Here is a 23,098-nt window from a genome sequence, read left to right on the forward strand (position 1 = left end):
GTCCCTAATAAATTTTTGGCCTTAGGCCAGCTGGGAAAGAAGGTCCCTAACCAAGAGTAAAATATGTGCTTATATAATGTGTTAATTAACCACCCGATCACAATATCAAAGTCGTTAATTATAAAAAATAGTATAGAACATATATATAATAATCTTTATGTATATAATTTAAAAATCCGAGTCCCCTAAAAAATTGGGTCTTGTACACTTCATTTTTGCCCCTAGGCCCGGAGTGTCTGTCCTCCGTTTAAGTTGGTCAAACTTACAAAATAATAGACAAACATATGCTATATCTCATGAAGTGATCAATGCTTATCGTACTTACTGAACTTGTTGGCATATATAGATAACCACATAGATATTAAAGAATTAATCGATTAAAACAATATAATATCCAATCGATTTCGATCAGACGATGAAAATTAAGTTACATCAATGACTTGTTACATTTTTACTGCATGTCTTTTTTTTGCTACGGAGAGACCACACTTTATCATGCAAACGAATACAAAGCTTTTTATTTTTGGTTTAGAAAGGAAATAATACTTCACACATAGATCTACACACACACTTTTATATATTTTTCTACAATTATAATATAATAATCCACAACCAATTATCTTAGACCTCCGCTTAATTATCTTAAATCTTAACCACTTCTGGGACACAAACAGGGTACTTATGAATGCAATCGGCCCATGCTCCAGTTTTCGGGATTTCATCAATGTCTCTATTACATTTCCAAACAACACTGTTACACTTAAACCCACTTCCAAAGCCGATTTGCCAAACCTTGTCACCTTTCTCCATCCTTCCTTTTGCTTCTATGTATCCGAGCTCATACCATAACGACGACGAAGATGTGTTCCCCCACCGATACAATGTCATCTTGGACGCCTCCACGTGTTCAGCGGTTAACTTCAAGCTCTTTTGGATTTCATCAATAACTGCCCGTCCTCCTGCGTGGATACAATAATGGTCGAACGCCTTTTTGAAATCAGGAATGTATGGTTTCTTTTTAAGCTTAAAGATTTTCCTCTCAACTAGGTTCAAAAGAAAGTGAAGTTTTTCGGATAATGGAAGAACTAATGATCCGAGTATGCTAATGTTTAATTTCAAGGTTTTAGCTGCTATTACCATGAGATCCAAATTGAGGGATATTCCTACATGGCCTTCTTCATCTTCTTCTTGTGTAACACAACCATAAGATTTATCATCGGCACCTTTGTGTGTCCGTACCACATGCAAAAGGCTGTACTTTGCATGTTTACGTACGGACTTTTTGTTCGTCAGAAGGACCGTTGCACCTCCCATCCTGAACAGACAGTTTGGGAGGAGCATCGATCTTTCTTTACCCATATAAGAATTAGGGGTAATAATTTCAGTGCTTATAACTAGTGCATAAGATTCAGGATGAACTTGAAGGAGGTGTTTAGCCAAGTCAATGGAAATTAGACCGGCACTACACCCCATTCCTGACAAGTTATAGCTCTTCACATTACTTCTCATTTTGTACTTATGAATCACCATAGCTGAAAGAGACGGGGTAGTAATAAAAAGGCTGCAGTTCAAGATTAAAATATCGATATCTTCAGGACTAATCTTCGTTTGCTTGAACAAAGAATCCAAAGCCGAGAAAATGACTAATTCGGTCTCTTCTCTAGCATCCTTTAAACTTGGATTTGGTGGTAAGTAATGTAATGCTCCAGGACAACTTGTTTCTTCACCCAACCCAGCCCGCTCAAAGATCTTAGCTTGGAATGCATAGCTTTCGGGCTGCAATTTGGCTAATAAGATGTGTCCATGTTCGTATGCAGTGGCATAGGGTATCCTATACATTGGGGGAGGCTTAAAACAAGCAAAATCAAGTAAGTAGACGGTTCGAGGCTTGGTCACGAAGTAGAAGGCCAAGATAGTGATAATTAGTATAAATATAGAGATATTGTAGTTGCTGACTAAGATAGACATTAAGAGATCATGTAGAAAAAAAGAGATGGTTACTAGGGTTAGGATGAGATACATGTGTGATTCTTTTGCAAACTTAAACATGATGGATGTTTGAAGAAAAGGAGATCAAGTAAAGTGTGTGTGTGTGAGTAACACTAGTCGGGTTTTAAGGGGTATATATGAAGGAAAATCGGAAGGTTAAGATTTAAAGACGGACGGACCAAAAGGCATGTGTAAGTTGTAGAGGAAGGACGGAAAGAGTGGCCGAGGCAGATGGGAAGATTAAATGAATGAATTGTCTGTGCTCATATCATTGTTCATTGCATTTATGTCACATCAGTAAGTACGAGGCTAAAAGGATTAATTAGTTATCCAACTGATCGTATCTATTTGCTCCAAGAAAAAAAGACTGGTCATCTGTACGTATACTATCAGTATTTAAAAGCAACATTAAAAGTGATGCAGTTTTTCTTAAATCAAATGGCTCAAAAACATTGATTTATCAAAGACTGAAACCATTGACAAAACGTTCGATGTATTTTTAATAAACTCAAACAATCAACTCCCTCACTAGAATTTGTGAAACCATATATATGTATAAATCATTTGGATATTCCTGCAGCTACAAACTCATCTACATCCACTTTATGGCTTTAATAATGTTTTTACATGCGGTTTGAGTACGAGTGGCTTGCCATGGTTCAAATAAGGCATTTGACTGGTATTTTTTTTTTGGGATCACCATTGAATAATTAAGTCTGATAATAGAACACTGTTACACGAGTTCAATAGCACAATGAGGTAAGTTGTGAAGCTTGCACTCATGGCCCATGGTTAGATGTGGCATAAGCGGCCGGGTTGGATTTCTAGCATGGGTCTGTCAAATAGACCCACAAATATTGCTTCCTTATTTAGTTTCTAACAACATATATAAGGTACATATATAACAATCGAGTCCGGGCTTCCCAAACCCGGTCTCGTTTCATTACAAATAATCTTGCATTTGTTTACATTTTTAATTATTGTGAACAAATTAAAAAATTTATCACGCTTTTATGTGTGTAAAAATATAGAGAATAAAAATGTGTAGAAATTAATTCATACTTAAAATTGTGGTATTCATACCCCATGTCTCAATTTAAATGTCTAAATTTGACTTGCTGAGTCTTTCTTCTCAAACTTTAACCGTATAGATTTTTGTTCGTATAACATAATACCGAATGAAAGTTATATCAATTAAAAATACACCTAAAGCTCATTCTATCAATATATTTTACATTAATTATTGTATGACATGATCAAAAAAATTACGGTCAAAGTTGCAAAAGAAATACTTCAAAAATTAAAATATGACATTTAAATTGGGACGGAAGGGAGTATTTAATTTGTAACACCACATTTGTTCACACTAACTAAATATGTGGTGTAACAAATTAAATATGACATTCTACACTAAATAGTGTGAACTTTTAGAATACCACAATTTTAAGTGTGGATTAATTTCTATACATTTTTAGTTCTTCATTTTTACACATATAAAAGCGTGACAAATTTTTTTAAATGATTCATGCTAACTAACTAAAAGTGTAAAGAAATACAATATTATTTGTAGTGTTTGTAAAGCCACGCACCCCTGTAGCAAGTCACATCAAACTGAAAAGCTTCTGTATTACTGCGAGTCCGGGGATGGCAAACCTGCACTCGATATTTGAAATTTGAGTCGGGGTTTGGCAAACCCGGATTCATCGAGAGTCTGGGTTTGCCAAACCTGGATTTACTCATTTCATTTTTTATTTTATTTTTTTTTATCAAAACTCATTTGACAAAACACCCGTCAAGTATGCTCATTTAAAAAAAAAATCTCGTGAATTCTGGTTTGGCACTTCTTCTGATCGATAGTGGTTTGCTATTTAACAACTCATTTGTCTTCGAACATAAAAAATTAAACTCAACCTTTACTAACCAGAGTACGATTTGTCTTAGTTATTAGATACATGTGAAAATTTTTAAACAGAATATTACCAGTACATTTCTCTTTAAATTTCATATATATATATATATATATATATTACATACATGTGAAATACTCTTATTAGTTTGTTGAAGTAATTCTAATTACTTCATGGTACTGTGTGCAGAGCATTCGTGCTCCCATTCTCAGCAAAAAGCTTTCCGATTTATCTTAACTTTTTTTATATACTATTACTAATGGAATATATACTCCGTAACCATCTGTTTTTGTTAGTATATAATTACGTAAAATGAACATATATTCAGAAAGTATTTAAGCTTACCCGGTCACACGTCTCGACACGAATGTAACTATAATTAATGTAATTTATTAATTAATTAAAGATCACGAAAAACTAACGGTCGTCTGTTAAAATGTTAATAGTTAATGGTACTTAACGGACGGACTTAACGGAGGAGAGATTTGTAATTAAAGGAAACAATTAAGAGGCCCTCTAGAATGTTCTTAGGGGGCCGGTCGAATGGAGGGTTTGAAAACCCTAAACTTGGTCATCAAGTTTCCTACTTCTATATAAGGAGGGCTAGGTTAATTGTTTTTCACACACAACAAATCATAAGGTTTTCTAAAACCCTAAAACTCTATCCCTCTCTCTCTTTTTCGGTCCTAGTGGCCGAAAATTCCCAAACCCTTTTAGGGTTCTTGGTGATTCGATCAAAGTAAGTTAAAGGAGAAGTTAATCGTTGCCGGTTCGTGATCAAGTACTAGCATACATACATCCTTGTGTCGTGTGTGCAAACGTAGAGGGATTTACTTCAAATCCTCATAAAGTTTCTTACTTTTCATCTCCAATTAAAGGTACATGCTTTCTTTCTTGGTTAATCAATTAACTACATAGATCTATCTTCCGTTGCATGCTTTGTGATTTGATTTGATAAATTGTCATATATCCCAACAGTTTTTACTAATTTCACGCTCAACAGCAAATAATTCCGCGAAATGCAAAGAATATACTAATGTCATTTTCATTATTGTTGCTAATTTACAATTATTTCGATTAGTATATTTTGCTTAGCGATAATACTGATTCATTATACCTTTTAAATGCTAAGCAAAAATTCTTCCTTAGACTTAGTTGGTATTTTATTACAATTAAATGTCGTGCTTTTGGGCGGTTTAGTTGACAGTTTTTCCTCCTCCTAGGTATTGAGGGTGAGGGGGCTCTCTAGCGCATACCCGGTTAAGAAAACGTAAGCTAGATCCCCGGCCTGTTGCGAGCAAATGATGCACACCTTTCAAAAAAAAAAAAAAACTTAGTTGGTATTTTATGGGCATATAAAGTGTGTGGTTAACTGTAAGGATACGAGATGCAATTAAGGTATTGAAATTGAGGGGAGTTTCTGTACATACCAAGCATAAATTGGGTAAAAACAGTACAAAATTGGGTAATGACATATGAAGATAAATTTTTTTTTTTTAACATTCAGTCGGTATATGATATTAAGGAAACCAAAAAAATTTCACCATATAATGATAAAACCTTTTAAAACGATATATATAAAGATTTTCCCGGCAGGTGGCCAGGTAGTGCACGTATAAAATTACCCCTTACCTTTTTAGTCATTTGTATTCAAGAAAGCATCACTAAAAAATATGTTCTTTTTGTTACTAGCTAACGTCCGGATATAATGGATATTTGCACTTTTTTGAGCATGCACATATAGATATTTCAGTTTCTCAAAAAGCAAATAATATATGAAATAGTTAACCAATTACATAATTTTGGGCTGGGACCTATGGGCGCGTCCACTTGAAAAAACAAAACGGAAAAAGGAATTAAAGATGAAAGATAAAAAAAAAGCCAGCACATGGAAGTTAAAAAGGGGATAGAAATGTATATGGAAAACTAAAATCTTTAAAGCATTTGAAATTGTAAAATTTAGACGTATTAAGTGTAGTAGCTAGAAGCGACCGTATATGGCCTTCGATTTTGAAAGAGCCCCCGTTTTTCTAAACTTTATATTTTTGCCATATGTTAGTTTTTTAAACAACATAGCCATATATTAGTTACTTTAAGCATTTATAAAAAATAAAATCCACAACTATTAATTAACAGATTCACATATAAAAGGTAAGGTTAAATATGCATGCTATTTTTCTTCCATCTATTTTAATCTTCTAGCTAAACATACGTTTAAACTAATATTGAATATTGATGCATATAACAAATATCAAGTATGCTCTAAATTTGTAACTTTTACAGAAGATATTTGTTGATGATTTGGATAAAAGGTCATCCTAGTCATCACATGAGTCCACAAGAATCCATCTTTTGCTAAGCCAACCAATCAGAATATAACTTAAGGATGGACTTTATACGTTGCACCAATGAGCTTGAAGATAAGGCATGGTTGTGGGACATGCTTAACCCAAAAACTCAAACTCCATTATAAAAGTTGGAACTAGTGATCATAGTATGCTGCAAAAAGTGCAGTGGGTCATACCCAAAAAGTCTAAAACCAAAAATAAATCATTCCAAATTTAGTTGTCCCACATTTGAACCAAAAACAAAACACTCCATTATTATCAATATTATTATTATTACTATTATCATTTCCATTGTTTCGGTTCAAAAAAATCTTGGTTTTAATTTTGTATCATCAGATGGTGTCTTCAGAGAAAAAGCTAGCAAATGTTATCGGTGGCAAGACGGCGAGGGCATGTGATAGTTGCATAAGAAAGCGCGCTCGGTGGTATTGTGCTGCCGATGACGCGTTCTTATGCCAGTTTTGTGACACATTGGTTCATTCGGCGAACCCTTTAGCTCGTGGTCACGAAAGGGTTCGCCTAAATATATCTTCTCTAAACGTTTCTTCGTTAGAGATCCAAACACCAACATGGCAACGAGGTATCACTAAGAAATCTCGAACCCCTCGTGGCAAAAATAATAACAAACATGCATCTCATGGCAGTCCAAAATCACAAAAAAGTTGTATGAAGTTGAATACACTTCACATAGTCCCGGAGAGTGAAAGTGATGAATTGACCATCCTAGATTCGGATGAACGACTTCCCTATGATCGGGTACCAGAGTATGATCCTTTTTCGGGCGAGCTTTCTTTTTCAATGGAATTTCACGATATGGCAGCGGTTTCCACCGAACATGCAGGGACTCACTACAACAAATTACCCAATTGTACGCATTTTTCTATAATATTTAGACATATGATTATGATGTGAAAAATTGCGAGTCACATATTAATCCATGAACTATCTTAGTTATGTAGTAATCGTCCAACGAACACTGGCCTATATATACTAGACTCATTGCATGCGAAATATGGCGGAGGTGACACCGGCGAGTAGTTTATGTTATTGGTGTAAAGGTTTTAATTTAAAATGTTACTTCGTTATTTTAGAAGTTGAAAAATAAATGTGAGTCGTCATAAATTATTTCATTAAAGGTATTTTTGGTAGACCAAATATGATAGGTAGTAGGTATGTTGAATGTTAGAGTCATTTTAGGTAAATTAAAGTTTCAATTTGAGAAAAGAGGAGGATTGATTATATAGTACGAGTAGTATAGATATAGATAATTGTACACATTTTTTACATCTATAGTTATATGTGCTTAATTATACTAGCTAGCTAGTTAAACAGTTTAATTTATTCACTTGGAAATTATGTAAAATTACTAAATGTGCCCAACTTATATATATGTTGTAGTGACCAGTCCAGCAAAAACAAAATATGATGAATCTGAAGATTCATATCACTTGAATAGTTTGATACTTCCGTCGGATTTGGAGCTAGCTGAATTTGCTGCTGATGTTGAAAGCTTATTAGGAAATAATAATCTTGATGAAGAAGAGTCTTTTCATATGGAAGCACTAGGAATGTTGGATTGTAGATTAAACGATTCATTGAAGGTGGAAGAAGAGGTCCAATTGAGTTTGGATTATGATCATTCACCGGTTGTTTGTGAGGATGAAGAGAGGAAGGTGGATGGAATGGACATCATTCACATTGGGGTGGTGGTGAAAAGTGAAGATGAAAAATGCGAAGTAGTTTGTGATGAACATGCTAATATTCATGACACTTTAAGCAATAAAGATTTGAAAATGTTAAAGCTAGATTATGAAGGGGTTATCGCTTCTTGGGATGATGATAGATCTCCATGGACTACGGGTGACAGGCCAGAGTTGGACCCCGATGATTGTTGTCTCGACTGCCTGGTAGGTTGTCTAGTCGTTTTTTTAAATTTATATGGATACCTATGGAAATTTGATACTCGTTTCATTAACTATTGTTGAATATAGATTAATGTTTTGTACGTACGGTTTTTGTTCAACAGGGTGAATGTGGAAAAGTGCAACATTATCGTTGTGGAGAGACCGGGGTGATGATGGGGAACCCGAGTAGGGTAGATGGAGGACGAGAAGCAAGAGTATCAAGATACCGTGAGAAAAGAAGAACAAGGTTGTTCTCGAAGAAAATAAGGTATCAAGTAAGAAAAGTGAATGCAGAAAAGAGGCCGAGAATGAAAGGAAGATTTGTTAAGAGGACAAGTTTTGCCGTATAGTATTAGGTCACTCTTATTCAGAATTTTATTACCAATTCCTATCTATAAATTTTTCAATTATGAGTTGAAATAAAAGAGAGATGTTTCTTAACTCGATGCTGTATTTGTTGTATATAGTGTGGGCTATATCCCATCCTTTTAACGTTAACTTGGGCCAATTCGAGGTCTTTCAATTTGCTTGAATTTAGTTAAAAGCAAAGGCGGTTCCAAAAACATTTAAGAGGGAACGAAATTAATAAGAGATAAGAAAAATAATTTCAAATCTATGATAAAATTTAATGTCGAGGGGGACTTCCCCTAGTGTAATGGGGAATGAGATAGACTCTTTTTAGAATTTTAGATATCTTGAAGCTAGGGGTCACAAATCCAGGCACAATACATAGGTGTTATAGTTGGGGGTAAACGTGTTTGGATCAATATACAGAGTTAATACCCAAAATGGTGTTTTTTTAAAAAATATTTATCAAAATGGTGTTTTTTTAAAAAATATTTATCAAAATGGTGTTTTTTTTTCCGTTTTTTTTTAATCACTTTTGTAACATTTTTACCTAAACATTAATACTTGTAAAGAGATAACTTAGATCTTAATTTTTGACTTTAGCTGTTGATTTTGTTGTTATAAGGGGCAAGGGTGTAGTCGGTTTGTTTTATCTGCAAAAACCATCGGCAAACATTGGCTATTTGGTAAGCCTATAGCACTTGCATCGGCTAGCATCAACAAGTTTGGCAAGCAACATCGGCTAATTTTGGCCGATGAAAGTGAACGTTGGGCCAAGAACACGTGGCAAATTTGGCTGACAAAAGGCATGTGGGAGCGTATAATTCTTTTTTATATATACTCCCCCCCCCCCCACCCCCACACACAACTTCTACATATATAAATTTTTTCAAATATAATTAAACAAAACACATTACTCTTATTAAAAAAACACATGTTACACTAAAAAACACATATTAAAAAAAGACATTACATGATAAAAACACGAAATAACTGCGTACAATTACTCACCATTGTCTTTGATTGACACACTTCCCAAACCACGGTAAGCGTAATCCTCGAGCCACCACTTGTCGTGTTGCGGGCATTTGACTTCCCACGTAGTTTTGTCTTCTTCGCAATTGTCGTGGAACGATTCCGCCCAGGTACATTGGTCACCTAACGTGTGACCGACCTTAAAGCCATCATCGACAACACTCCTGAAGTTGTTGATCTCCCCCTGTAGAAACGAAGAATAGTGCTCTTCGTGCTTCGAAACGTTGCGGCCTGACGCTTGTATTGACTCTACCTTTCGCTAGCATCGTCGTCTTTTCTCCCTCAGGTATCCCATGCAGGGGTGACTTAATTGTTAATTGGACTTAGGCGATGACCTAGAGCCCCCAATATACTAAGGCCCCAAAATATAAGCCCACTCAATTTTTTTTTATCTTCACCTTCTTCTCATCAAGAATACATGCACGACGGCAAAGAAGAAACATAAAACAACAATAGTAAAATTAAACACACACAAACAGCGAAGTGCTTGATGAAGTCTAAAACATCGTCGCTCCGATCAACAAAGCGAAAAACGTTGGTCAAGTTATATGCTCTCTTCACTCTCTTGTTGTCCGTCTTTTCCCGCTCGGTCCCTATGAATTATTTGGTTAATTATATTAATTCAATAGAACTAAAATACGTTGTTTCTCTGTAATAACGTACTGCTTTTCTAATAAATATTTGATGAATTTATTAGTAAAAAAATACAAATAAAAATGAAGTTTGTTTATATCTTGTGTAGTTTAAACTGTTTTCAATGCATATTTTACGGATTTCAAGTCCGGAATAGGTTTTTTGCAAAAGACGTTTAAAAGGCCCCGAAATTCATCCAGCCTAGAGCCACTGAAAAACGTTAAGCCGACACTGATACCATGACCCTAGAGAGTTCAGTTTGAAGGAGGGTGTCCGCTTTGATATCATCCATGATTCGTGTCTTCATCTCATCTTTGGGTAGACGAGGTCGGTAACATTTTTTTTTTTATGATGATGATGCCATTTGGTCAGAAAGAATGAGTTTTTAGTATGATGAAAATATTCTTATGGTAAAATGCAACTAAATTGAGCTCTGTTTTTGTATTTATAGAGTGACAATACAAGTAGCAGTTCAGGGACTGTAAGTGTAAATGTATTTGAATTTTTGGCTGTTTGAGGGATTGTAAGTGTAAATCTTTTGAATTCTTCCGTTTGAGGGACTAATTGTGTAAATAATTTAAATTTTGAACGTTGGAGGAACGTGTTGTAGTTTTTCTTAAATGTTGGGTCATTCATCTGGAACATTATCTCAAAACACAAACTTTTATACATTTAAAAAATGTCTTCTTCATCAAATAAAATGACTGTTGATCAAGTGCATGAGGGTATCATGGCTGATATCCTCGACCACCAAAGGGTCAAAGAGGAAATTCTTGTTATTTATGCGAAAACTTAATGCGAAGAAACAATGGTGTCGAAAAGAAATTGATTACATACAAACCGAGTATTTTACTGATCTTGAGTGTTAATATTTTACTTATTTGCAAGGGAAGATTGATAAGATTACAATTGATGTGCAACAAATTGCTTATGTAGTCATGACTTTGAACCATCTGATCATATGGGCAAAAGAAATGAATAATTTTCGTTCTTAAAATGTTTTGAAACACTATTATGTTGTATTGTTTTTAAATGATGAGATGCTTTACTATGTTTGTAATGTTTTTAAATGTATGAATAAATTTCAGTTGTTGTTAAATTACCAAGTAGACATTTTTTATTAGAATACTTAAAGACATTACATAATTCAGAACACTAAAACACACTTAATTAATAACCAATCATGATAAGCTCCCTGAAGCACTGCTCGTAACTGAAACGCTTCCCATACTTCTCACGATACTCCTGATGAGTCATTGCATAAAGCATCTCATCATTGACGATCCTCCCTTGTGCATTCAACCTCATACAAATTACCTCAAACTGCTTACATGCATGCCGAATACTTCTCATGTTACTTGCTACCTGATTTTTGCTCTGTAGACTTTTAGTCATATCCTTGTTGAACATTTCAGTAATGTCGTTCCAAAAGTTTTCGCTTGGGTTAGCCATTTCACATCTACCGGTCACTAGGTCAGGATGCCTCAACATCCAACACCTCGACAACAAAAGATCTTCTGCTTCATTCCACGGATGCGCCATTTGGTTGAGATGTTTGAATGAAATGATTTGATAAAGATAGAAAGGATTTGAGATAGTATTGAAATATGTGTATGTATATATAGGAGTTGGAAAAAGGAAAAAAAATAACGTTCAGACGCTTAACGTTCGAATTTCACTAGAACAAACAAAAAACAAAAACGGTCATTTCATACGCTCCCAACGTTCATTAACATCCGCCAAAACTAACCATATGTTTTATTTATTTGTAGTGTGTTTTTAAATTTAATGAAAGTAAAGGGTTTATTTGGCAACTATTTTTTAGCCACAAAATTGACAAGTTTACTACTACACCACTAGTTTTTGCAAGATTTAACTACTTTTGGCTAATCCACGTGTCCACCTCTCATTGGCTTAAAACTTGCCAAAACTTGTCAATTAGCCAAGGATTTGGCACTACACCCTTGCCATAATAGTTCATGATTCTAAGATGCGAGTAGAATTTGATAAAAGAAAGTGATGACTTAAGAAGTTAATTCGTGATTTGCATAGTATATACAGAGGAAGGATTGTGATTTGCATACGACAAAGTACTTCATTTAGATCACCGTACACAACTTTGTAACCATAATTTAGGCCGGAAAATGATTTATCTTCCTAACCAAATAACCTAATAATCCTTTTAATTCATTAAGAAGGTGACCTGTGGTATCCACTAATTCTCTTTCCTAATTTTGCCCCTGATTTTTCCACATGTCATCATCCAATAATTAGGAGAATTTTTAGGCTATTTGGTTAGGAGGATTTATCATTTTCCATTTAGGCCTATAGAAACATATTACGAGTATTGTATTGTATTGTAATCTCATTAATGCCGACTCTTATGAACAGTAACAGTTTTGTCTTTTTATGCATTTTTAACATAAATATGAGTATATAACATTTGTCTAAATGTTAACAAGTGACCTTTGGTGGAGTTTGTTTAGTCGTGGCTTTCTATTTGTAAGGTCGGGGTTCTAAACTCCCCAACATTTTTTTATTTCTTTTATATTTATTTTGGTTTAGTTTTTAAAAATTTTAGAATTTTACATTTTGTCCTATTATTATTTATCTTATTTCCCATTGGTATTTGTTTTTCTATTTTCTGCTCTATCCTATTTTCTATTGTACTTTCCTTTTTAAACTATAAAAGTTTTATACTTTATAGAAAATAACATAAATTAATTTTTACTTATTTAACATTTTGTTTTTTTAACATTTGTTTGTTAACTTTTTGTGTAGATTTTTTTTAATTTTTTTTTATGACTTTTGTAATATTTTTGTGTTTTAATATATTTGTTTTACATATATTTTTTTGAAAATATTTTATACCTTTTTCTAGTTTATTTGCTCTTTTTTTTTGGTTCTATTTTATTAGTTTTTTCTTTTGTGTGGCTTTTAGTATTTTCTCTTGAAACTATTTATAATTGGTTTCTTTTTTGAGTTTTTCTTTTTAAATATTTTTTCTTATTTGCTTCCTAGAAATAAATATAAATATGATTTTGTAACTGTCGTATTGCCGTTTAAAAAAAAAATGGGTACCTGCGATATAAAACAAGAAAAATACGGCCCACGAAACACATGCCAATTCATCCCACATTTTTGCAACTTCATGGTACCAAATTACATTACTTTTCTGACGTGGCATTCTACCTTTATCAATCATACTTACCTTTTTACTAGCATACATTTTCTGATGAATCCTTTTTTATATCCTTCAATTAGTGTTGAGGGACGGTTCTTGTCAAAATATATTAATCAAAGTTAAAAAACTGTAATTCAAATATATTAAATAAATATATATCAAAATCAATTTGAAAATTTGTTAGCTGAATAACCACCGTATCGGTCAAAATGCTGCAAAAATTATCCGCTTAAAGAAGAAACATACGAAAATTAACTTCATATAAATATTGATTTCAGATTACCTTTTTTTTTCCAACTTTAGTTAAATAAAAAATTTACAGTTTCTTATAATCTAAAAGCGTAAACTATACAAAAGTATAATTAATTATTTTTAAATTGGGTTAAAGTGTAAATTGGTGATAAAAAATCAAAAAGTGTAAGTTAATTATTTTAAATTAGGTTAAAGTGTAACTTGGTGATGAGAAACCAAAAAGTGTAAATTTATTGTTTTAGATTGGGGTAAAAGTGTAAATTGGTGATGAAAAGTATAAATTAATTTAGATTAATATTAAAAATTAGATAATTAATAAGGAGGGAGAATTGAACTCAAGGAGATGGATTAGGAACGTCAAATATACCACAACCCACTCTTTTAATTATATTATAGATTACACCAAATGTCCAAGTTAGTAACACCTGGTTCAATGGTGTAACAAGATCGTGATAAGTTGTATACTCAAAATTTTAATCATAATTTTAATCTTAATCTTCTCTTAATAATAATAATAATAATAATAATAATAATAATAATAAATATTATTATAATAAAAATAATAATAATAAGAATAATAATCTTAATCTTATAATAATAATAATCTTGTAAATTTTTAAAATTTCAATAAAATTATTATTTTAATAAAAAATAATAATAATAACAATAATAAAATATAATATGTTATAAGACAATTGAACTAATGACTTGTTAACCAATCAAATCGTTCAATTTAATCAAATTGACTCATGCTTATGTCATCATTTAGATAAACTATAAATTAAAATCCTAATAATCATTATTCAAATATATTATTATATTAGTATTTATATTAATTTGTAAAAAAAAAAACTCATTAATTTATACTTTTTTGTTTTCCAACAATAATTTTCACTTTTTAGCCTGAATACTTAACTTATATTTATTTTAAGTCTCAAAAAATTTTATAATAAAGAAATTATTGTAGTATGTGCCTTATGGAATAAGTACGACAAACAAATCCATCAGTATGTCTCAACTAATAATGCCAGTGACGAAACGTATATCTTCAAAATTATAAGCTTTTATATGAATTAAATGTATGAAAATCTAATATTGATAATATCGTAAAACCCCGTGTCCAGTGTTGGACACGAGACTAAAATCTAGTATATACTATAAGACAGTTAAATTAATGACTTATTAACCAATCAAATCGTTCAATTTCATCAAATTGACTATCGCTTATGTCATCATTTAGAGTAACTATAAATTAAAATTTTTAATAATCATTATCCAAATATATTATTATATTAGTATTTATAGTAATTTATAGAAAAAGTCTCATTAATTTATACTTTTTTGTTTTCCATCAATAATTTTCACTTTTTAACCCTGAATACTTAAATTATATTTATATTTAGCATCAACATGAAGAGAATTTTTTAAAAAGCTACAAAAAGTATTTATATTTAATTTTTTAAGGTTATAATTGCCGCTCAAATTAAGAGTCCTAATTGTTATCAAAGAATATAAAAACAATCGTAATTATTATCTAATTATCATAAGACATGTAATTGAAAATAAGAATATATTAAACATTTCTAAATAATGGTTGCATTTCATGATTTTGTTCGACACCTTTCTTTATGAGGTGAAGAGCAACACACATACTTAGCACGAAACATGTTGACTAATGTCACCAGCTAGTTAAACCACATGTCTTTACACAAATAAAAAAAGTAACACATATTTAACCATAACATAGGTCGCTCCTTATTACAGCTACTTTGAAGGCTGGTATTAATTAGACCTAAAATGGTACATACACGGAACAAATTAAATCCATGTTACCAGTGGAGGTTTTTCTTACATAATAAGTTAAAGTGGAAAACATGATACCTCAAGATTTTGAAGGGAATGCCGAACATGCAACAATTCATGGACAACATTGTTGACATTCATACGTTGTAATGGGGAATCTACGGAGCATGATACTCCAATCTTGATAGTTGAAGCCAAACATTCTTCTAGTTTTGGTGCATTCGCTTCGGTACTTTGCATGGAAACAATATCACCATCAATAACTTCCATTACTTGGTCTAGCAAGGCCACATGAGCAAACTTATGAAGACTAAGGTCTTCGTTAAATATGTCATCTATCGGCTTTTTCCTCGTCATAACTTCTAGTAATAATATTCCAAAGCTGTAGACATCCCCACTACTTGTCATCTTACTCCCCAAACCATACTCTGCAGTTTACAATAAGCAATGTGTTTATGAGAGATAATATGTCAAACTAAAACTCAGCTTACGATGATCGTTAAGATTACCAGGAGGTGCATATCCAATTGTTCCTTTAACCCCAGTTGAGCTGCTTTGGTTTGAATTTGTTCCAAACAGTTTAGCCAAACCAAAGTCTCCAACATGCGCCATCATATCATTATCAAGTAGAATATTGTTAGGCTTAATGTCTCCATGAACAACGGTAGGTAAACACTGGTTATGAAGATAATCAAGTGCAGATGCCACATCGATGAGAATATTAATTCTTTGAAATAGGTCTAATTTAGATATATTTGCATTTGAATGCAACCAATCATGTAAGCTCCCATTTGGCATGAACTCGTAAACCAAAGCTTTGAAATCGTTGCCTTTAAAGTCAACACTAGAACATGAAGTTATTATCTTCAACAAATTTCGGTGTCGAATACTTCGCCATGTTTCACACTCTGCTATAAAGCGTTTGTGAGCTCCCCGAATTTGAAGATTTAGAACGTTTACTGCAACTAATGTGTCGTCGTAATCAAGGGTCCCTTTATAAACAGAGCTTGAGCTACCTTGGCCAATCAAGTTTGCCTCAGCGAAGCCATCGGTAGCCTTGAGGAGTTGATTGTACGAAACTTTTAAGAACCTTTCATTTGTGGATGATTGAGACGGTTCGTCATTATTTTTCTTTTTAAACCAAGCACCAACAAAAAATAATATGGAAAATAGCGTACAAGAAACTAAAATGAGTATAATGAACAATGGGAATCTTTTGTGATGTTTCTTTGCCATCTTGCATTTGGGTAATCTTAACTCAACCAACCCACCACAAAGCCTATTGTTTCCCCAAATTGAGAATGCACTTGCATTGGCAAACACTCCTTTCACCGGTACTTCTCCCTCAAAGTTGTTAAAGGATAGGTTCAAATATTCTAAGGAGAACCGTTCTAAAAACTGAGGAATTTGGCCTGATAAAATGTTATGAGAAAGATCGATTCTTTCCACTCCTTTTATGGAACTTAATGACGGTGGTACGATTCCTTCAAAAAAGTTGTCATTGATGTATAAGTAGGAAAGGCTAGTACAACCTCCTAAGCTACTCGGAATGCTACCCGATATGTGATTATAAGATATAATCAGATCATTCAAAGACTTGAGATTTTGAACCTCAGTTGGAAGTGAACCAGAAAGATTATTATATGAAAGATATAGGAAGAATAGGGAAGTAAGTTGAAACAGTTGTTTAGGTATTTTGCCATTTAGTTTATTGTTCTGAAGGGCCAACCCCTGGAGCTGATAACAATTCCCTATAGTTGGTGGGATATCCCCTTCCAATATGTTGGAACTTAAGTAAATCAAATTCAATATTGATAAGTTCCCTATTGCAGATGGAATTGGCCCTGTAAATTGATTTTCATCTAGATAAGCCCCTTGTAGCTTTCGAAGCATGCCGATGGTAGAAGGGATTTTTCCTGTGAATCGGTTTGTGGATAAACCTAAAGCGGTCAAGCCAACTAGATTACCTATACTTGAAGGGAGGCTTCCATATAATTGATTTCTTTCTAAAGACAGACGACTGAGTTGATTAGAAAGATTACCGATTGATGCTGGGACTACTCCTTGAAAGTTGCAACTACCAAGGGCCAATTCTTCTAATTTGCTGCAGTTTCCCAAAGAATCAATAATCTTCATTTCATTTGGATCTCCACCTCCATTGAAGTTGTTATTTTGCAAAGATATATAAGAAATATCTTTTAGATTTGCAAAGTCAATCGTCAACTTCCCACTAAAATTGTTGTAACTTGTTTCAAGATATTCTAATTTAGAACAATTAGACATTGACGGGGGAAGAAGACCGGAAAATTGATTGTCTCGTAATTGAATACCTTGAAGATTTGGGAGCATTGACCCAATTTTTAGAGGAAGATTACCCGTAAGTCGATTCACTGACAAAGAAATTCTTGTTAGGAGCGAGAGGTTATAAATGGAGCGAGGAATGGTTCCATGTAAGTTACATTCACTGGCGTAAAATAAGCTTAAGCTTTTCAAGCAACTTAAGGTGTCTGGAATGCTCCCACCCAATGGATTGCCTGGAATAGAGAATACTTCTAACGATGTAAGATTCCCCAAGAAAGGTGAAATTCCTCCAGTTAAGTTATTATCATTCACTGAAAGTAAAATAAGATTGGAGAGGAAACTGATCTCCATAGATATGATTCCAACTAGCTTATTACCACCAAGCGAAAGCGCTTCAAGGTTAAAACAACGAGACAAGTTAGTAGGAATGACTCCGCTGAATTTGTTTTCGTACAAATAAAGAATACGTAGTCTTGAAAGCTGACCAAGCTCATGAGGGATGGTTCCATGAAAGCTGTTGTTCGAAAGCGACAACACCCGAAGGAAGCTCAGATTTCCTACGTGAGGAGACAATGAGCCTTGCAGGCCTCCTGACTCTATTTGTATCACAGTCACTCTTCTATGGTGCTTCCCACATGAAACACCACTCCAATTACAGAAATGGGAGGATGAGTTCCATGAGATTAGAGCTCCATTTGGATCACAGTCACTCTTCTATGGTGCTTCCCACATGAAACACCACTCCAATTACAGAAATGGGAGGATGAGTTCCATGAGATTAGAGCTCCATTTGGATCACTAGTGATCAATGACTTGAACGACAACAACGCCAAATGATCACTCGTATTTCCACCATAAGAACCAGAGATGGTGGCAAAAGTAGTTAAGAATTGAACGAGAGTATAGAAAAGGATAGAAATAAGAGAGGAAAATGATAAGGAAATCATTTTTTAAGTTTTGAATATAAATTTAATTTAATATAAAAACGATAGTCGTTGGCATTTTATAGAGCACATCTAGTCTTTTTAATTGATGATGAAGGGAATAAATGATTATAAAGACTTTCTTCATGATAACGTGTAATAAGTGACATTGCAGTTAATGGCGACGCAAAGTCATCTTCTAACCCTTCTTTGGGTTTAGAATATTGAAAACATATACGAGTACTTTTTATAAAGACTTTTTGCGTCATAACGTGTAATAAGCGTCATGCAATTAATGGCGAATGACATTCATCTTTTCTCTATCATTATTCATTTAAAAACCAATCATTTATGGATGGATTAATACTAAAGAGTTAAGAGAACTAAAACTTTAAAACTTGTATTAATTAAAGTGTGAACAAAATGTTTCCCGAACTATATATAACTAGGTTAATCCCACACCTTATACAGGGCCGATCCTGAATTATTTAATGCTCAGGACTAGGAAGTCGAGATATGCCCATATTAAAATTTTGTAGATAAACTACATGGAGATTTAAAACATTGTCAGATAAGGGGTTCCATTATATGTCAATTTGTATCAAATAAACAAAATACGAGTACAAATTTACAAGTTGAGGAAATGAAACCCGAATTAAAATTTTCACGTTACAAGTCATCTAAAATGATGTTTTTTTTCACGTTTGATATAAAAACATTAACTATCTGATAATAATCACATTTTTTAGCTAAATTACTTACAATTTATAAAAATCTTTAATACATTTGATATATTTTGACTCATTATATTTTATACGTAAGTATCTTTTGCTACAAAATATAATTAAAGAGAAATGTTTATATAAGATATCTTTTTGAGTAATTTAAATTGATTTTTCTAACAAATTCCTTAGTTACAAATAAGTATAACCAGAGATATAAAACCAATATTCGTTGGTTATAACAACTTACTATCCAAAAAATCATACAATTTGTACTAATTGACAATAACCAAGAATATATTTCCTCGAACATAATAATAACTAAGGTCTTAATTTTTATTTTTATATACTGAAAGCAATGAAACTCTTGTAATCACGTACAAATACAAAAGCAAATCCAAATAATATTTCATATACATAATATTATTTAAATTGTTACTATTAATATTTTTTCAAATCACCTGTAAATACAGTAAGTATCACTATTCAGTTTATGAAGGATTAAAGGTGCAAATATGTGTCTTTAGTACTAGTTAATATATAGAAACCTTAAGGTTAAAATAGACAAACCTTTGAAGTTTCACAAAAGTAAAAGGGTGTAAAGAGAAAAGTAAAATAAACATGATGTCTTCTTCTTCCTATAGTCGCCTGTGTAACTTCCCCTCCACCACTAAAACGTATGAACATTTCTTTTTCTCACATTTGTCTTCCATAACTACTATATAATAACTTTAACTCCTAAATACACCTATTATAACATCATTTTGAAGTCTAAATGAACCTAGTATATTATAACTTTAATGGGTGTGAACGTCTTTCCCACAATTAGCTCAAATTCTCGGATTCCAGCCCGCAGACCCTATAGCTACAAACCTACAATCGTTGAATGAATAAAGTGATTGCCAAACAGTTTGGATTTAAGTTATCAGTTAATCTTTCGCCACAAAATTTATTACAAGAACTCTAATTGTTGGGGAAATAAAAATAAATAAAATTAAGTGTGCCGGAATGTAACTAACTAGGTTCGAAAAGTTATAGTATGCATGAATCCAATTAAAACTTTATTGTATGTACGAAACTTAGTAAAAATATTCTAATCATGTAACGTCAATGGTTACTAATGGGTGTGAACGCCTTTGGCACTTGCTCTAAGTCTCGGATTCTAGCCCGCAGACCGGCCGGCCAGTAGCTACAACCGTTGAATGAATAAAGTATGTCTCATACATCGTAAATAGGTAGCCGATTGTGTGTAACAATTTGGATTTTAGTTATTATATATCAATCTTATGCCACAAAATTTATTACAAAGAAACTCTAATTGTCGAAGATACCGAAAAAAAAATACTATGGAAAGTATAAGAAAGGTACTACATAAATATGGAAAAACAATAAAATGAGCAACTTTCATGGCAAAAACATAAAACTCCGCAATTCTTTGAACAACTTTCTCAATTCAGATATATAAACGTACGCGTACTCGATCTGGCTATATGTAAACGGCTTTGTGAACCAAACTCAGCCTTAACCGAGAGTAAGCTCCAACTTAACCTTTTGATCAACCTGGTCCAATAAACTAGCCTCCACAGTCTCAGCAGACAAGGAGTCATGACTATGAGCTCGGTTCGCATCCGTCTCACCACCACCACAGGTGGAGCTAGAACCCCCACGTGGCCTTTTGAACCTCTTACGCATCTTCTCGCGGTGGTCCTCATCTCTAGGATCCTTGGAGAGATGGCGTATGTCACAACCCTCAAGTGGCATAACGGAATTTTGAGATGCAACATAATCATGGTTATTGTTATTAGTATTAAGTCGCATGATTGTAGAGCCTTGGAGAACTGACTCGACCGCGGCTTGACATTGCTCCCAGTTACCGGACCATATCAATCCGAGCGAACCATATGTTGGGTTAATGACCCTACCACAAGCCTCGTGCAATAATGATCTAAATATATCTGAAATAAAACATTAATAAAGCATAAGGAACACAATTTTCGGAATCTCTGGGTTACTTAGTTAATTTTATACTCGTATGTAATTTGAATTCATTATGGGCCTTTTCTTCCCACTCGTCTTGAGTATTTGAATCCTCGTGGCCAGTCATATACTATAGATAGAAGTGTTTATAACTTTTTTAAAATATAAGCATGTCGTTCGGAATAAGTAACTTTCTAATTGATCGTGAACCATATCAATTACCCAATCAAACCATAGTTCGGGTTAATTAATTAATGTCTATACCATAAGGAACATATGTAGTAATAATCTTCTAATATCGATCTTGAAATAAATACGAGTAATTAACAAAGACATAAATAAATGAAAATTTTCAAAATTAATACAAGGTGCCTGAAATCTGTTTATAGAAGGTGTTTTTTTAACAAAAAATTCTACGAGTATTAATTAACGTGAGGACTCCCAGAGCTAGTCTAAAGAGAGAAATTACATTACAAATAAGCAAGATTATTCGGTCAATCTAAGTAAATTACATTACTTATAAAAGTTTTAGGTAAAATAAAATAAGTATTAAAGTCAAACAAATAAAACAATAAGTTCCCCTTACTAAACATCATCGTGCATCATAAAAATCATCGTTCATCAATTGTTTCGTGTTTCTTTATGTATCAATTTAACCATGATCTAAGGGTCAAGATCTTGTCCTATTTGTTTTACTTTAATACTTGTTTTACAATAACCAACCTATACTTATAAAAGCTAGGTGCTTATTATGGAGTGTATATATATATTTTTTTTATTACACTTTAGCTAAAAAAAAGTTATCACACATTCACACATATTTTACATTTTGTGAACTTAAAATAACAACATACAATCTTTTAATTGGTTGATGGATCGAATACAAATAATAAAAAAAATAATCGAGTTTTTTTTCTGTTATGTATCAAAAGAGAATAAACCAGACACTATCGACAATGAATTATGTAAAAGGAGATGATACCGGGACGAAGGTGATGAGGGCCGGCATTGATTAGATTAAGTAGGCCGGCACGACCATAAAACTTGGCAAGAAAGAGGGTGGCATTGGCTTGTGATTCAGGAGATGTGATCCAAACTAGACATGGCCGAAGGGTGCAATCCTCGTCGCATCCTTTGCGTAGAACCCTACATCCATTGCAACTCATTGTTATGGGATACATAGTGATTCAAAAACAGATGTGGATATATGTATTTATATGCATGCACTGTGACTACAAGACTGTTGTTTCAGGTTTTTGTTTTTGGGAAATATGGCAGGATTTAGCAGAATACGTGGAAAAAAGATGTAGTATACCGTACAAAAGAGTGGCAAAGTTTAAAAAGTGGTCATCCCTTTCTCATGAATACCCTTAATATTTTTCTTTCTGGACATTCTAAAAAGTATGACTATAGACTATAGAGAATTAGGGACGGACATATGTATCATGATGTTATTAAATTAGCATATGATTAGTGTGAAAATTTTATAGAATAAAATATGATTTCTTAACTTATAAATTAACACGCCAATTTCGCTTTTCTACGTATTTTATGTATATGTTATGTTGTTTATGTTTTCTTTCGGATTATAATTGTTAATGACATGATAAGAAACAAATATCGAACTACTTTTATTTCTTTAGAGTGTACTCTTTAGTCTTTATTGCAAAAATCATCAAATGGGCGGTCACCAAAATCACTGGCCCATAATTGGAACTGGTAAATGGTGTATCATTAAGCTTGGCCCATATCATACTTTATAGCCTTTTTTA

The 23,098-nt window shown here is 33.1% G+C and overlaps 3 protein-coding genes across 3 annotated transcripts; 1 reads left to right on the forward strand and 2 right to left on the reverse strand.

The window, feature by feature from the left end:
- Positions 1 to 361: 361 nt before the first annotated feature.
- On the reverse strand, positions 362 to 2,194 carry LOC122579869 (3-ketoacyl-CoA synthase 5-like). Its single transcript, XM_043752134.1, has one exon. It carries the CDS (start codon positions 2,047 to 2,049, stop codon positions 643 to 645), a length of 1,407 nt encoding a protein of 468 aa, XP_043608069.1. The 5' UTR covers positions 2,050 to 2,194; the 3' UTR covers positions 362 to 642.
- Positions 2,195 to 6,415: 4,221 nt separating this feature from the next.
- On the forward strand, positions 6,416 to 8,589 carry LOC122585521 (zinc finger protein CONSTANS-LIKE 6-like). The gene is made up of 3 exons (XM_043757647.1): positions 6,416 to 7,112; positions 7,643 to 8,151; positions 8,271 to 8,589. Exons 1-3 carry the CDS (start codon positions 6,581 to 6,583, stop codon positions 8,496 to 8,498), a joined length of 1,269 nt encoding a protein of 422 aa, XP_043613582.1. The 5' UTR covers positions 6,416 to 6,580; the 3' UTR covers positions 8,499 to 8,589.
- A 6,698-nt stretch (positions 8,590 to 15,287) lies between these two features.
- On the reverse strand, positions 15,288 to 22,492 carry LOC122592168 (putative receptor-like protein kinase At3g47110). The gene is made up of 5 exons (XM_043764374.1): positions 22,309 to 22,492; positions 20,898 to 21,304; positions 15,913 to 18,418; positions 15,482 to 15,831; positions 15,288 to 15,392 (listed from the first exon to the last, which is right to left on the reverse strand). The coding sequence occupies exons 1-5, from the start codon at positions 22,490 to 22,492 to the stop codon at positions 15,387 to 15,389; spliced, it is 3,453 nt and encodes a 1,150-aa protein (XP_043620309.1). The 3' UTR covers positions 15,288 to 15,386.
- Positions 22,493 to 23,098: the final 606 nt, after the last annotated feature.

This window comes from Erigeron canadensis, chromosome 1, assembly GCF_010389155.1.
Source record: "Erigeron canadensis isolate Cc75 chromosome 1, C_canadensis_v1, whole genome shotgun sequence".
Lineage (NCBI taxonomy): Eukaryota > Viridiplantae > Streptophyta > Magnoliopsida > Asterales > Asteraceae > Erigeron > Erigeron canadensis.

Excerpts from the sequence above, each read along its gene's own strand:
- LOC122579869 (XM_043752134.1), bottom strand. The coding sequence starts at position 2,049 with ATGTTTAAGTTTGCAAAAGAATCACACATGTATCTCATCCTAACCCTA.
- LOC122585521 (XM_043757647.1), top strand. The coding sequence starts at position 6,581 with ATGGTGTCTTCAGAGAAAAAGCTAGCAAATGTTATCGGTGGCAAGACG. Across the intron at positions 7,113-7,642 it reads CTACAACAAATTACCCAATT|TGACCAGTCCAGCAAAAACA; the intron begins GTACGCATTTTT and ends TATATGTTGTAG. Across the intron at positions 8,152-8,270 it reads ATTGTTGTCTCGACTGCCTG|GGTGAATGTGGAAAAGTGCA; the intron begins GTAGGTTGTCTA and ends TTTGTTCAACAG.
- LOC122592168 (XM_043764374.1), bottom strand. The coding sequence starts at position 22,492 with ATGAGTTGCAATGGATGTAGGGTTCTACGCAAAGGATGCGACGAGGAT. Across the intron at positions 21,305-22,308 it reads CCCTCATCACCTTCGTCCCG|ATATATTTAGATCATTATTG; the intron begins GTATCATCTCCT and ends GTTTTATTTCAG. Across the intron at positions 18,419-20,897 it reads TGGACCAGGTTGATCAAAAG|AAGAGTGACTGTGATCCAAA; the intron begins GTTAAGTTGGAG and ends GAAGCACCATAG.